This window comes from Erpetoichthys calabaricus, chromosome 3, assembly GCF_900747795.2.
Source record: "Erpetoichthys calabaricus chromosome 3, fErpCal1.3, whole genome shotgun sequence".
NCBI classification, from domain to species: Eukaryota; Metazoa; Chordata; class Cladistia; order Polypteriformes; family Polypteridae; genus Erpetoichthys; species Erpetoichthys calabaricus.
Window position 1 is genome coordinate 191,039,158 of NC_041396.2, and position 15,710 is coordinate 191,054,867.

The 15,710-nt window shown below is 35.6% G+C and overlaps 1 protein-coding gene across 5 annotated transcripts in view; it reads right to left on the minus strand.

Annotated features, from left to right (window-relative positions):
• sobpa (sine oculis binding protein homolog (Drosophila) a) overlaps positions 1-15,710 on the minus strand; it is a 504,585-nt gene that overhangs the window by 411,381 nt on the left and 77,494 nt on the right. For all 5 annotated transcript variants that reach the window (XM_051925141.1, XM_051925144.1, XM_051925142.1 and 2 more), the window contains exon 3: positions 14,807-14,998. In XM_051925141.1, coding sequence (XP_051781101.1) covers positions 14,807-14,998 — 192 coding nt within the window. The remainder of the gene's footprint in view (positions 1-14,806; positions 14,999-15,710) is intronic.

Below are 15,710 nucleotides of genomic sequence, written 5' to 3' on the forward strand. Positions count from 1 at the left end.
GTGTGTGTGTCGCGCACTCTCTCGCTCTCTCTTGCTCGCTGCACAGGAAATGCACAGGGAGAGACTGAACATGTACAAACCGAAAGGAAAACTGGCTTGTTCGTAAACCGAGTGTGTGGTCGTGAACCGAGGCAAAAGTTTGACAAACTTTTTGGTCGTAAACCGATTTGTACGTGTACCGAGACATTCGTGAACCGTGGTTCCACTGTATCAAAGTGTCATATCTTCAGTGTTGTCCCTTGAAAAGATATAATAAAATATTTACAGAAATGTGAGGGGTGTACTCACTTTTATGATATACTGTATATAATATCTTCTTCTCTTGGCTGCTCCTGTTAAGGGTTGCCTCAGTGGATCATCTTTTTCCATATATTCCTGTCCTCTCCATCTTGCTCTGTTACACTCTGTTCACCTGCATGTCCTTTCTCACCACATTCAGGAACCTTCTCTAAGGACTTCCTCTTTCCTGGCAGCCTTATCTTTAACATCCTTTTCCTAATATACCCAGCATCTCTCCTCTGCACATGTCCATACCAATACAATCTCGCCTCTCTGACTTTGTCTCCTAACCATCCAACTTGAGCTGACCCTCTAATGTACTCATTTCTAATCCTATCCAACCTTTGCACACCCAATGCAAATCTTAACATCTTTAACTCTGCCACCTCCAGCTCTGTCTCCTATTTTTGAAGTAAAATGTTGCTGAATGCACTGTGGTGCATCTCCATGAGCCTTCTTCGAAATGTCTATTAGCGGTTTATGATCAGTCTAAAGTATAATTTCTCAGCCATAAACATACACCCAATGCCTCTTTTTCAATTTGTGAACAATTTGCTTTAGCTGCTATCATTGTTCATGAAGCATAAGCTACAGAAGAGCACTCCCTACCATGCTGTTGAAATATTATAGCTCCCAATCTGTCTTTAGATGCCTCTGTTGACAGTTTTACTGGTTTGTCTGTACCAAAGAATTTTCTCACTGGTTCTTTGAATAGACTGGTTTTTAGCATATCGTATTCTTTGGCATGTTAATGTTTCCACTGCCATTCATGATTGTTTCCTAATAATCTATGTGAAATGTTAATTTGGTGCACATCCAAAATGTGTGGTCCAATGAAACTGGAGCTCAATTGCAACATTCTCAGGTTGAATCTTGTCCTGGATGCATTTTGGACAATTTTAATTGAGATAAATATGCTCAAAAACATTTTAAGCTGAATGATTGAATATTTTGCACATATGGAGATAAATTGTATTTTATGCATGGCTGCCTTCCACTCCAACTCTGAAGTAATAAATGAAATATCCTTTCTCCATCATACCCTGGGATCTTTGACAGGAAGAGCCTTTAAAATATTTTTATATATTATTGAGATGCTGTCTGAGTCTTCAAGACTGATCAGTATTTCCTCTGGAGTAGAACTGGGTGGTAGGTAAGGAAAATTAAGCGGGTTCATTTTAGCAAAGTGTCTTATTTGAAAGTAGTGGAAAAATTGTATTGATGGAAAGTTAAATTTAAAGTGTAACTGTTCATAAGATGCAAAGACATTATCTGTATACAAGGCTCTAAGTGTTTTACTTCAGAACGATTTGAAAAACGTTAAATACTGTGTAGGTTTGAGATGGTAGAAAAAGGTGATTATTATGTAGAGTTGCCAAGCTTCTCTGTCTTAAAGTTCTTCCTGTATTGGTTCCATATTATGAGTGATTGATGGACAATTGGATTATAAGTATATTGATGATATAATTTACTGGGCCACAGAGCAGGGCATATAAAAAAGTAGAGTAAGACTTTATTTCTAAGGCAGACAAGACATGTGTATATTCATTAATTTGTGTTGATTTCCAGGTCTTTATAGCTTGTATACTAGTTGCCTAGTAATAAAATTGAAAGTTAGGTAGTGCCATGCCTCCTTCAGCTTTTGGTCATTGTAGAGTGACCCTGTGGATGCGTGGATGTTTCAAATTCCAAATAAATGAGTTTATAATTGAGTCTAATTTCTTAAAGAATTAATTGTTAATGTATATGGGGATGCTCTGAAATAGGAAAAGAATGTAAGGAAGAATGTTCATCTTGACAGTATTGATTCTCCCTGCTAGTGAAAGATGAAGGGTAGACCATCTGTTCACATCTTATTTTTTCCATGCAGATAGCAAGATTTTGTTGTAAAAGATCTTTATACTGGTTAAACACCATTATAGTAAATACCGAAGTAACACAATTTTCAGAATAATGAATACTTTTTGTGGGCCTGGACAAACATTCATAGAACATCATGTTAAATGAATCTCAGTTTAATGAAATGTATATCTCAGTATAACAAACGTTTTTTTGACCAAAATAACCACTGAAGATAGTAATGTGATGCAAAAATATTTAATGCCACTCCTATACTTTCCACAATGAGTCTTGGGAACCCTGCAACAGGTTGTCTCAAAGAGACAATTTGTTATGAAATTTCCAGTCTCGGGCAGGCGCTGTGAGAGTATAGACACAATGTCATATACATAGACGAATTCTGAGTCCGTGCTCCACCGAGTGTCAACATGGGTAGTTGTGTCATTTGCAGATACTGTACTGTTCAAGTTTCATAGCACTTCTAAAATTTTTGTTTGAGATGAACAAAAAAAGTGAGAAATGGCGTCAGTTTACGCTGAAATAAAAATTAACAATCCTGGAAAAGTTGATTACAGAATGAAGAAAAATGATGTTGCAAATGCATTTTGGAATCGCACCTTCATCTTCATCTCATGGCTTGTTTTCACTCTGTATTTTCATACCTGTATTTCTATTAAAAAAAAACTTACATCTAATATCTTGTTTGCATTCGGTGTTCATTTCAGTATTTCTTTAAAAAATACATCTAACTTCTCGTTTTTGTTCTGTATTTTCATACCATTGTTTCTAATAAAAATGTTATGTCTAACATCTCGTTTTCATTCTGTATTTTCATGTACTTCTATAAAAAAAATCGGGAGTGTGCTCCCCTCGACTTTCTCATATACTGAGATAAAGGAAAGGGTCATCAGAACCACTTCCAGTTGCGCAATATTTCACAAATATCATATCTCTTTGTTTCTCATCATAACTAATTGATAATATCAATACAAAATCATTTATCTCTATTTATAATTAAATTTTATATTAAAATTATATTTTTGCACTTAGGGAGGTCAAAAAAAAATTGTGGAATTTCTTCATGATTACATATGCATTACCTAGATTATGTGCAAAGTAAAAAGAGTTACAGTTACTTAAAAACATAGAAAAAGTGTTAGTATTATATAATATTTGCTGCAATAAATTGCTATAGGCAAAACTGCAGTTAGCTACATTTAATTATGATAATGATGGCAGTAATAAAAAAAAATCATAAAATTTTATGTATTACCAGGAACATGATCGGGACGTAGCAGCTTATTTTTCCCATTACATCTTTATATTTACATGGCATGTTCAATGTTTACACATTATTGTTAAACTGATGATGTATAAATGAATATAAATTTAATAATGGTTGTTGAAAGAATACAGTGCCTCCAGAAAGTATTCACAGCGCATCACTTTTTCCACATTTTGTTATGTTACAGCCTTATTCCAAAATGGATTAAATTCATTTTTTTCCTCAGAATTCTGCACACAACACCCCATAATGACAACGTGAAAAAAGTTTACTTGAGGTTTTTGCAAATTTATTAAAAATAAAAAAACTGAGAAATCACATGTACATAAGTAAAGTAAGTAAGTAAAAAATTCAGGTATGTGTTTAATTAAAGTACTGCTTCCAGTTGCGCAATTTTCCTCAAATTTCATATCTTTTTTTTTCTATGCAAACTTTTGATTAAGGAACTCTATTCAAAACCGTAGTGTTCATGAAAAAATTTGGATGGTTGTTTAAATAAAATACTACTTCCGGATGGGTAATTTTTTTCAAATTTCATATCTGTTTGCTTTTTATCATTATAAATATCTATACAAAATTTGAATCATCTATCTGTAATTATAGTCATAGTTTACTTGAAAAAATCTGAAATGTGTTCAGGCAAAGTACCACTTCCAGTCACCAGAGGTGGCCCAAAAGTTGGTAGGATTCCTTATTTTTGATATAAACAGTTGTACAAAATTTCATTGACCTAGGTCAAAGCGTTTTCGAGTTATTGTGTTTACACACAAACAGACACACAGATACACACAGACATAATTTCAAAAATTGTATTTTCGGACACAGGAAGATCTAAAATGTCAAGATTCATTAAAATCTCGAAGGTCAAATTTTTTCATGATTCTTATACTTTCTCTATACTACATCTCATTTTCAAATAAAATATGTTTTTGCAGTTTAAGAAGTGCTGTTTTTTTATACAGGTATTATCAAGCTTGGGTCACAGAGCTGAGACAGGAAGGCGAGTCCAGGTTTTCCAGGAATATACAAGTACTGTATAGAGAAGGCAGGTACAGCCTCAAGACTTCATTCAGAATAGGAGCTATTAGGAGCTGCAGCATAGGCAGTCTTCCAGCTTTAGCTACCATCTTCAGATTAAAAGAACACGAGTAGCTTGGAATAACTGCTGTGGCAGATGCGGTCTGGAGAAGTTAGATCAGGAGAGTGTGGGGAAGAGCAGATCAAAGCCTAGTGTTAAATGTTAAGCATTGTGTGACAAGCACGGTAACCCTGATCCTGCAGAAGACAACCAATTGTTTTGCCCTTGGTCTACTGTTTACCGGATGCAGCAGAGCAGCTGCAATTAAACATGGCGGCCCTTGTCACAATACTATATGTATTTTCTCCATATTCGATATAACGAAATTTCTGTTGTAACAATATATTTTTATGGTCCCGTGAGTTTCGTTATAATAGGATTCCACCTGTATTTGCTTGTGATGAAAACTCATATCTGTTAACTTAGTGACATTTTACTTTTTACTTTGTTTTTTTCCTTCATTTTTATGATTTAAAACACTTCAGTGTCTGGGATGGCTTCAAAGTGTTTATATTTTGGTTGGCAGAATGCCCTTACTGGTTCACACCTACAGTAGCATAATATAAGTATTAAGTTTGAATGGTTAAGCTGAAATAACCTGAAGGTTTTTAACCGAAATGTTAAAAATTAATGAAAAAACTGTAAAAATCAAAATTGAGTGTTGGTGAACCTGTGGCACAGCATTCCCCTTGTGGTATATATTTTCCATGTTATCTTTTGGCAAGATAACTGGTATACAGTAATCCCTCACCTATCGCGGGGGTTACGTTCCACAGCCCCCCGCCCCGCAATAGGTGAAAATCCGCGAAGTAGCGACCTATATTTATTTTATTATTTATACATATTTTAAGGCTTTATAAACCCTTCCCACACACTTATAAACCTTTCTCACTCTCTTGTTAACCTTTCCCACGCTCTTATAAACACTTCCTATGCTCTTAAACACTTTCTACATTCTTAAACACCTCAGACCAACACTGCACACTGCACGCAGCGATCAGATGTCAATGTGTCTGCACTCGCTTTGTGAAGGGGGGCAGCTGAACTCACGCTGAGCAGAAATGGACTTTGTGCTGCTTCTGCCAAAATGCCTGCTTGTCGCTCTGCTCGAGGAGTGTGTGTGTGTGTGTGTGGGTGTGTGAGAGCTGAACGCACCTTCGCTCAAACCCCCCTCCCCGGAGGAGAAGCACGCTCCTGCCACTTCGCATTGTCAAGGGGGTGGGGAGCTGAATGAACGCTAAGGAGAAGTGGACTTTGTGCTGGCTTTGTGCTGCTTGTCGCTCTGCGTGTCAATAATTTAAAAGCTTGTACATCACCAATTTTCCTGTCTCACTGTCTTGTCTTGCGTGAAGTTAAAATGTTTTATAATAGTGAGATGTTACTCATATCCTTAGCCCGACATCCACATATCATATGTGTTAACAAAGTGTGTTTTATAAGTTTACATGTGTTTAAAGCATGTGGGATGGGTATTTTAAGGCTTAAACTATAAAAATGTTTATTTATATGGTCTTTATATATCGCGGATTTTCTCCTGTTGCTGATGGGTCTGGAACATAACTTCCGCGATAGGCGGGCAATCACTTGTATTTAAAAACCCGCGAAGTCGTGAATCTGCGAAAAGTGAACAGCGAAGTAGCGAGGGATTACTGTAATTATCATCTACATAGTAATGGTAATACAACAGATAATTCTGTGCAGTAAATTTATATATAACAAGTAAGAAAATGTTCATATGGCTTTTGAGGATTTAGTTAAGTGACTTGAAAACTGGAGCATCTAAACATTTTTTTAGTTTCTTTATTATAAGAGTCAGTTATGTTTATTAAATATTTTTGTAACAGTAAGTCATACAAAAAACAAAAATAGCATTGATAAAAGAATGCAATTATGTGCATTTTAATAAACTTTTTAACAGCATTTTCCAGGATTGTGTAGTTAAAAACAGAGCACAAATAGGCCTGTAGTGGCTTAAGAGGTTTAATCACTGCAGCACCCAATTCAAGTGATGTAAAAATTGTATTGATTGTTGTTAGTCGTGGAGGGTCTGTGACTAATTACAGTTCAAACTTGTTAAACATAACATTTTTTAAGGAAGTACATGAAAGTAAGTTAAAATTTCTGTTAAATTCTCAAGGTTAAATTACTGGCTGATTTGGACTGTGGTGGAGAATACTTCTGGAGTTTTGCCCTCTGATTACAGTGTTGGTGAAATACTGATCATTATAATCTGCCCTGCTGCCATGTGTAAATACTGAGTAGATATTTGTTCACTTTGTGCATACAGAGCAACACTTAGTCCTTTCCTCTTACATTAATTTCTTGATACCTGACTTTTTTGTGTACCTCAAGCAGCAGGGGAGGTGAACTGGTGTTTAAGCAGCATACAGTATGTGCATATGTTCCCTTGGCATGTGACTATCTTTTATTGGGGATCTTATTTGCTCTCAGGATCAGCTGTTGAATGAGTAGAAGAGGAAAGTATACAATATACGAAATATAGAAACTGAAGTGGCCTGTCTCAAGATAAATTTCAAACAGCAAACTACTCTGTTATTGAAGTCACACAAATGATTCTCTGTTTTAAGATGGAAAATTTAACAATGGTTTTCATTTCTGTATTCGCAATGTCTCAAATTTTCTTTGAAAGATAAGTGTGTCAAATTTCAACAAAATCAGTCCACTCATCGCCAGGTTGTTTCATGCGGACAGACAGCGATCACAGTAGGCTGTAAGAGCCAATCTTAGAAAGTTAATGTTAATGTTAAATTCATCTACTTTCAACAGAATACACAGTTTCTCATAGTTACTTAGAATATGGTATAGTATTTTACCCCCTGTAAGTTAAAATGAAATAGAACTTTCTTTGCTATATCTGTAAAACTGAGTGTTAATTAAACCAGTTAGGAAATAGTCTCACTACTAGCCATGGACTGTTAGATAAGTTTGCAAATAGGATATTGGCATATGGTTTTCTGACTGTGCTTACCATTTTGATATCAACATTTGAAAGTATGACCGTATGACCAAATTTAGAGAAATATGATATGTAAGTCTTAAACAGAACTTTCTTTAAATAAGAAATTTTCTTTTCCTTGTAATGTAATTTTTTTCTCTATTTTTGTATGAACTGCTTTGCTTTGATTTTTACTAACACTTTTAAAACGAAAATACTTTGTGGAATTATTTGAACACACATCACACTATTGCCTGAAACATCCTATAAAGCAAGCTAAAAGCTGCAGAACTTTGGTAATTTTGGACAAATGCAGCTATATTTTCATCAGAAAACTGCCTTAAGAGGTTCTTTAACTGGAAACTATCATCTGAGAACTTTTGCTCAGGAACTTGTCAACAAAAGAAAAAGAACTGAACTAATGAGGTATTGTTTTGTTCAATTCTGCTTATGCATGATCAGAACTGAAAGCTAGACACTGTATCCGAATTTAAAGAAACTGTGATGTAATATGAAGACATCAAGAATGACTGTTTCTATTGTTGGCCTAGGATAAAGAAGTTTGACTTACCTTTGCCAAATGAACAACTCAATTGTGACGTAGCTGTTGTTGAGAAGTACTTACCTGGAAATGCAGTTCAGTTACTCACGCAGTTTTAAAGAGCCCAAGTGAAGTCACACAGAGTGACATGAGTACAGTCTCAATGAGGATCAATTAAATATACTTAATGATTACATAAAGAAAAGGCATGATCAGTTTCTGATCTTATGACTGAAATCGAAAGCCTTAAAGTCGATCTTGTTAATTGTATAATAAAGACTTTCATGATACAGGCTCAGCTTGAAGAGCTGAATAGAAGGATATTACCCTTACTGACAAAAGATAACGCAAAGAAAAAACAGATTACTTCAAAATTTGCGACTTTCATTGAATTTGGTGTAAGAACAATGACACGGCTTTATAGTAAAGTTTGGAATCCAGTCAATGAACAATTAGCAACTGCAACAACTGCAAGATCAAGTGCACATAGAAACCAGTATCCCTCAAACTTCACACATATTTGACAGTAAAGAACATTTTTTATCATCACAGCTAACTGCCGTGGCAACACCTCCTTCATCGACAGTCACACTCAAACAATCAGAATTTGATAGACTTTTCCAAATTCTTCAAGTGTTCCAGTCCAATGTAGAAAGGCAAGAGCAACCAACACCACAGAGTCTCAGAGAGGATCTGTGTGATATGCGTCAGGTCATGAGGAAGCAAACCAAAATTCAGAATGTAATAACTGAGCTCTTAAACCAACAGAGGAAGAATTGGGACAAATCTTCTGCACAGTATACTGTAGTACGACAGAGACAAGTCCCTTTATGTTCAGGTGACCCATTAGCCCATGCAGACTTTATCAGGGCATTTGACCACGCTATAGGAAATGTGTTAGAGAACCCTCAAGATAATTTGTATTACTTTAATACAGTACACTAGAGGCTGTCCACAAGATATGGTTAAAGGATGCACACAGATACCACCAAAACGATCCTACACAGAAGCCTGAAAGCTACTTGACAGCTACTACTGCAACCAGATATACATAGCTGATGCATACCTGGACAGAGCATTTAAGTGGCCTCAAACAAAGCTGAATGATGGAATGGCTCAGAGAGATTATGCAACCTTTCTTTCTAGAATTCAACAGCAATTCAAATATTCATACTATACTCTCGAAGCTCCCTTATCTTTTACAAGATAAATGGGGATGTTTTATTTACATTTTTCAGGAAGGTGAAGGCAGAAGGGCAGTCATGGCCGTGCTAATTACCTTTCTACATCGGCAGAATAAAATATTGTTGCATCCTGTGTTTGTAAGTACATGTCAAAGCCATGTATGCAAGATGGGAAAAAGAAAATACCAGAAGGGTAAAAATGTCTTCCCCAGAGAGTGGCCAGAGAGAAAGTACTTTTACTACATGTATTACCGAAGCTGCTGATATGGGGACTCAAGACACCTCGGTCAAAAAGACTGCAAAAATGGTTTATGCAATTCTAAAACCTTGTGTATTTTGTAGTGACAAGCACATTCTTGCAGAATGTTGTAAAATTGAAGAATTGTCACACAAAAACTGAACAGAGGTGTATGCTTTTTTTGTCTCAAAGAGATGCACCTTGGTAAGAACTGTAAAGATAAAATGAAATGTCAGATATGTTCTTTGCAGCATCAAGACATCCTGCATATCAAAAAAAGAGGATGGAGCTACATCCAGTAAGAATATGCACTATATGTAATCCCCATTAAGGTAAAATCTAAGAAGAGAAAAGGGTATAATAAAACATTAGAACATGAGAACAATCTAGATGAGAATAGGTCATTCAGCCCAACAAATCTTGCCAGTCCTATCCACTTAATTCTTCTAAAAAAAAAATCAAGTCTAGTTTTGAAAGTTCCTAAAGTCCTGCTGTCCACCACACTACTCGGTAGCTTATTGTAAGTGTCTATGGTTGTCTGTGTAAAGAAAAATATTCTAATGTTTGTGTGAAAGCTACCATTAAACAAATTTCCAACTCTGCCCCCTTTTTCTTGATGAACTCATTTTAAAATAACAGTATTGATCCACTGTACTAGATAGATAGATAGATAGATAGATAGATAGATAGATAGATAGATAGATAGATAGATAGATAGATAGATAGATAGATAGAATTCTTTATTGTCATTATGCATACACATAACGGCTTCAAGGCAGAGTACAAATAATTCCCTTCATAATTTTAAACACTTCAGTCATGTCTCCTCTTAATCTTCTTTTGCTGAAAAGGCTCAGCTTTTTTAATCTTTCTTCATAATTCATCCCCTGTAGCCCTGGAATCAGCCTAGTCGCTCTTCTCTGGACCTTTTCTAGTGCTGCTATGTAATTTTTGCAGCCCGGAGACCAAAACTACACATGTGCACACACTTGAGCATAACCTCCTTGGACTTGTACTCTACACATTGTGCTATATAACATATGCCTTTATAAACCCTGGTAGTACTGTAACAATTTGTACTGAAAATCTTCAGAGACAGTAAAACTTCAAGGAAGAAGAACTCAAGTATTCCTCAAAACTATGAGTAATTGTGATACTGAGTCAAGAATGCTAACTAAGAGTAGTATTTTATCAGATTTGCAAGTCTGTGGACTCAATGGTAATGTTTATATTGATTTTCCAAAATTCTATATGCAGGTCACTATTCCAGTGGACAGAGAAAATATTCCATAACAGGAAGACATCAAGAAGTGGACATATTTTGAAGATGTACATCTATCATTTATAGATTCTGAAGTTGACCTTTTAATAGGTATCAACAACCTCAAACTCTTCAAGCCATGGAAATTCATACCTAGCAGAGGAGATGAACCTCATGCTGTGAAGACTGTACTTGGATGGATGGTAGGAGGGCCATACAAAAAAAAAATAGATGACCTTGTAAAGCACAATGATAACCTGCCTAAACATTCAGTCAATTGTGTGTGTGTCAATAACTGAAATAGAAGATAAAGAAGTGTTGCACCAATAGTATAATACAGACTTTCCAGAGCGCAGGAGGACATCATGTTTATGCGCACAATCTCAGAGTCTGCAAGACTGATTAGGTGGCCGTTATTGTTTAAATCTGCCTTTAAAAATGAAACACTTAAAATGCCAAAAAATCACTGTATTGCAGAACAGCATGCTATTGGACTCAAAAGAAAACTAAGCAAACATTCAGGTTTCCATAAAGACTATAAAGCTGTTATGAGAGACATTATTGAGAAGAGTTATGCTGTCAAAAGTACCCAAAAAAAGCCTGACTCGTAATGAAGGCAGGATGTGGTACAATCCACATCATGGTGTGTATCATCCAAAGAAAAATAAGATTTGAGTGTTTTTTGATTGTACAGCCTGCCATTTTAATGAACAATTACTGAAAGGTCCTGACCTAACTAACACACGCATTGGTGTCCTAACAAGATTTAGAGAGGAATCAGTGGCATTAATTGCAGACATTAAATCAATGTTCTGCCAAGTTAAAGTACCAGATAAAGCTACTGATCTTGTTCACTTTTTATGGTGGTCTGAAGTTAATCTAAGTAAAGACTTGGAAGAATTTAAAGTGACAGTACTTAAAATGGCAATCTTTTTGGTTCTACTGAAGCAGTTGTGCTTCTTATGCTTTGATTAGAACAGTTGAAAATGCAACAGAAACATCTCCTGAAAAAGCTGTTAACACAGTGCTCCATAATTTCTATGTAGCTGATTCCTTAAAGTCAGTGGCAACATAAGAACAAGCAATAAGATTGGCAAGAGGTCTTCAAACTCTATGCTGCAGAGGGGGATTTCACTTGACTATATGGATGATTAACAACAGAACAGTACTATTGTCTATTCCTGAAGAAGACAGAGCTCGTGAACAAAAGGATTTAGACTTGAGCCATAGTTTACTCCCAACAGAGCATGCACTGGGTGTTCAATGCTGCACTGAAATGGACAATTTCAAATCTGAGAAAAAGTTACAAGACAAGCCCGCTACCAGCATGGTATTCTGTCGGTTCAGTTTATGACCCCATGGATTTTTAGCACCTGCCAGCAAAGCTTATCTTAAGGGACTTGTGCTAACAAAAGTATGGATAGGATGACAAGTGGAAGCCAAGTATGTTCAGAAATGGAAAAAATGGATGGGTGACTTACAGTTGCTAACAAACTACAATGTGAACAGATGCATCAAACCTACATGGTTTGGAACCATAAAGTCAGCACAAATACACTATTTTGCAGATGCCAGTGAAAATGGACATGGCACTGTCACATATCTTCTCTGGACTCATTAAAAAGAAAAACTAAATATTGTTCACTTCTAATGGGGAAATCAAGAATGGCACTATTGAAGCATGTCACAATTCCAAGACTAGAGATAACAGCAGCTGTTGTAGCAATCAAAATGGAAAAGATGCTAAAGAGTGAACATCAAATACCCCTGCAAGAATCTACATTTTGGACTGACAGCATCGCAGTGCTAAAATACATTTCAAATGAAAACACTTGATTCAAGACTTTTATGCCAACAGAATCACAGTGATCAGAGAGCATTCACAACCTTTATAAATGAAGTATGTCACAGCTGCCCTAAATCCATCAGATCAATCATCAAAAGGACTAAGCATAGAAAGTTTTCTCAAAAGCACAACATGGTCACAAGGCCCAAGTTTCTTATTGAAGCCAGAACATAAGTGGCCAAAAAGACTAAACCAAATGAATAATTCTCTTACTGAAGATAATCCAGAAATTAAAATATGTTCAGTTAACATGACAAGTGTAGAAGAGATTACTGAACCTGTAAATAAACGCATCACCTACTTCTCAGAATGGCTACTTAAAGTTTAAAGAAATACTGCTACACTTAAAGGATGAACTTTCAACTTGAAAATCAGTCAATCTGAAAGTAACCCAGAAAAACAAAAAATGTTCATCACAGAACATATGAAAACGTACAAATTGACAATAAAACCAAACATGATTTTTTTTCAGGAGACTTGGTTAAATCTGAAGAATATTCAGAAGAAATAATGGCTTTAAAGAAAAATGCTCATGTAAAAAGGATTGGTCAAATCATTAAACTGTGCCTGATCATAAACGATGGAATACTAAGGGTCAGAAGCAGACTCAATAAAACTGCTATGCCAGAAGAAGTCAAACATTTTGCAATTCTCCAGAAACATTCACATATTGCTTCTCTTATGTTGCAGCACATCCACAAAAATATCAGAAATTGTGGATGCAACAACATGCCATATGTTAAACAAACTCAACAATGAGAAAAATCATTTCAAAGTGTGCAACATGCAGAAGATACAATGTGAAAGCAGGTGAGAAAAAATGGCAGATTTTCCAGAAGGTCATTTGTTACCTGACCCAACCACCTTTCACCAATGTTGCAGCTGATTATTTTGGACCTTTTCAGGTTAAAAGAGGATGAAGTTTAGTCAAGAGGTATGGAATAATTTTCACTTAAACTCAGAGCCATACATACAGAGATTGTGCACAGCTTACACACAGATTCTTGTATCAGTGCCATACATTAGGAGAAGAGAACAAGTTAAAATCATGTGCTCAGATAATGAAACAAACTTTATTGGAGTGGAAAGAGAGCTATGTGAAGCAGTTAAAAACCTTGACCAAAAAAAAATAATGTGATGATGAAAAATGAAATCAAATGGATTTTCAACCCATCATCAGCTTCTCATCAAGGTGGCAAATCAGAAGCATATGAAAAATTCTAAACACAATACTCAACTAACAAACACTTGATGATGAAAGATTCCAAAAAGTAATGCGTGAAGTGGAATCAATCATCAATAACAGACCACCTTACAAAGACATCAAATGACCCAAAAAATTTGAATCTCTGATACCCAATCATTTACTGTTACTGAAGGCACAACCCAACAGGGCTCCTGGACTCTTTTATAAAAGTGATCAGTATACTCAAAGATGCTGGAAGCAAGTTCAGTACATGGATGATTTGTTTTGAAAAAGGAGGTTTAAAGAGTATTTGCCAATACTGCAAGAATGTCAGAAATGCCTTAAACCAAAAAGAAATTTTGAACCAGGACATATTTTTTAACAGTAGACAATGCTGCACCCCGCATCTCTTGGGAAATGGGTCAAGTCATCAAGACAATGCCAGATGCTAAAGGTGCAGTCAGAAGAGTTTGTGTGCAGACGTAAAGCAGCATACTAGGCAGACCTGTGAATAAACTGTGCCTGCTTCAAGAAACAGCTAACAATTGAAATAAGAAATTCTTAAATGTTTGTTTGCAGTTAAATTGCTAATTATTTGTAAACAATATTTAGAATATACGAATAGCTTGTGGCTCTTTTGAAGAGAAATATAGTAATGGTCTCTGCTCCTGCATAAACAGTTAGGGGCCGGAGATGTAAGAGCCAGTCTTAGAAAGTTAAGTTAGTAACTATGTGAAACTTTATTTAATTTTGTCTGCATCTAATTGTTTATCAAATGTCTCCAAAATAAATAACAATCATTTGCTCCTTATGATTCTAACTTACGTTTCTGTTACATAAACAGCAAAAGTTGCCTTACATGAAAATATGGCAGCTTTGGATTGAAACTGTTTTGTAATACACTTCTGAAAGTTTTAACATACAGATCAGTGTTTTACAAGATAATATGGAGAAAATGACCACAGTGGACAAGTGAATCAGATACCAAGGAGCACAGATAGAAAGTAAATAACCTCCAAAACAAATATTTGCATGTATGCACTGAGGAAAACAACACACTGTAAACATGATTAGACCTCAGGATTAACATAAAACAAACATCCAAATAGTTACCTGCTGGTGGTTTTATAAGTGGTGGTGGGATTAATGGAACAATTATTGGGACATTCCCATGATCCCTTGAAGAAGATGAAGAAGATGAATCTGAAACTCCATTTCCCACAGCTGGCCCCGAAAAATTACTGTTTGTATTGTTTGGCGAACTGCTGTGGTCTTCTGCAGCTTTTGATTTTGGCAAAGAATTTTCTGGAAAAACAGAGGAACGATAGTGAAATAAGTTCAAATATTTGTGTTTATTGATAGTTTTACATGCTCTCATATAATGAAAAAGTATAAGTAGCATATTGCCAGAAATTCTCAAGAGGACAATCAAGTTGATCCAACATAATTTCTTCAGTTCAGTTTTGGACCAAAAACTCAAAGATATCAGTAGAAATTCTGGGAATGTATTTCAAGACACTTCTTCAAATAAACAGTCATCGGAATCTTACACAAACTACTAAGTCAAATAGGTGAAGTGGAAACCATGACTAACTTAGATAGATATTATATTCACATTTTTTTTATCTATCTATCTATCTATCTATCTATCTATCTATCTATCTATCTATCTATCTATCTATCTATCTATCTATCTATCTATCTATCTATCTATCTATCTATCTAGCATATAATTTTATATAATGTCGGTTGTATAAGTTGAATGCAGAAAACCCACGCTATTGGTCCAAGAGATTATGATATGCTAACACCCACCTGAGAGAGTAACCACGTAGCGCACTGCCTTTCTTTTTCTATTTATTGTGCCTATGTGACCACACGGTAATGCCTGAACTATTCTGAAGCAACGTTTGCACTGATTTGTGTTTTTTGTATCTCACACCCTCATACATCTTTATCGTAAGAGCATCCTTTATCTACGATGGAGCATTCGATCAGAAGAAAATATGAAGATGGT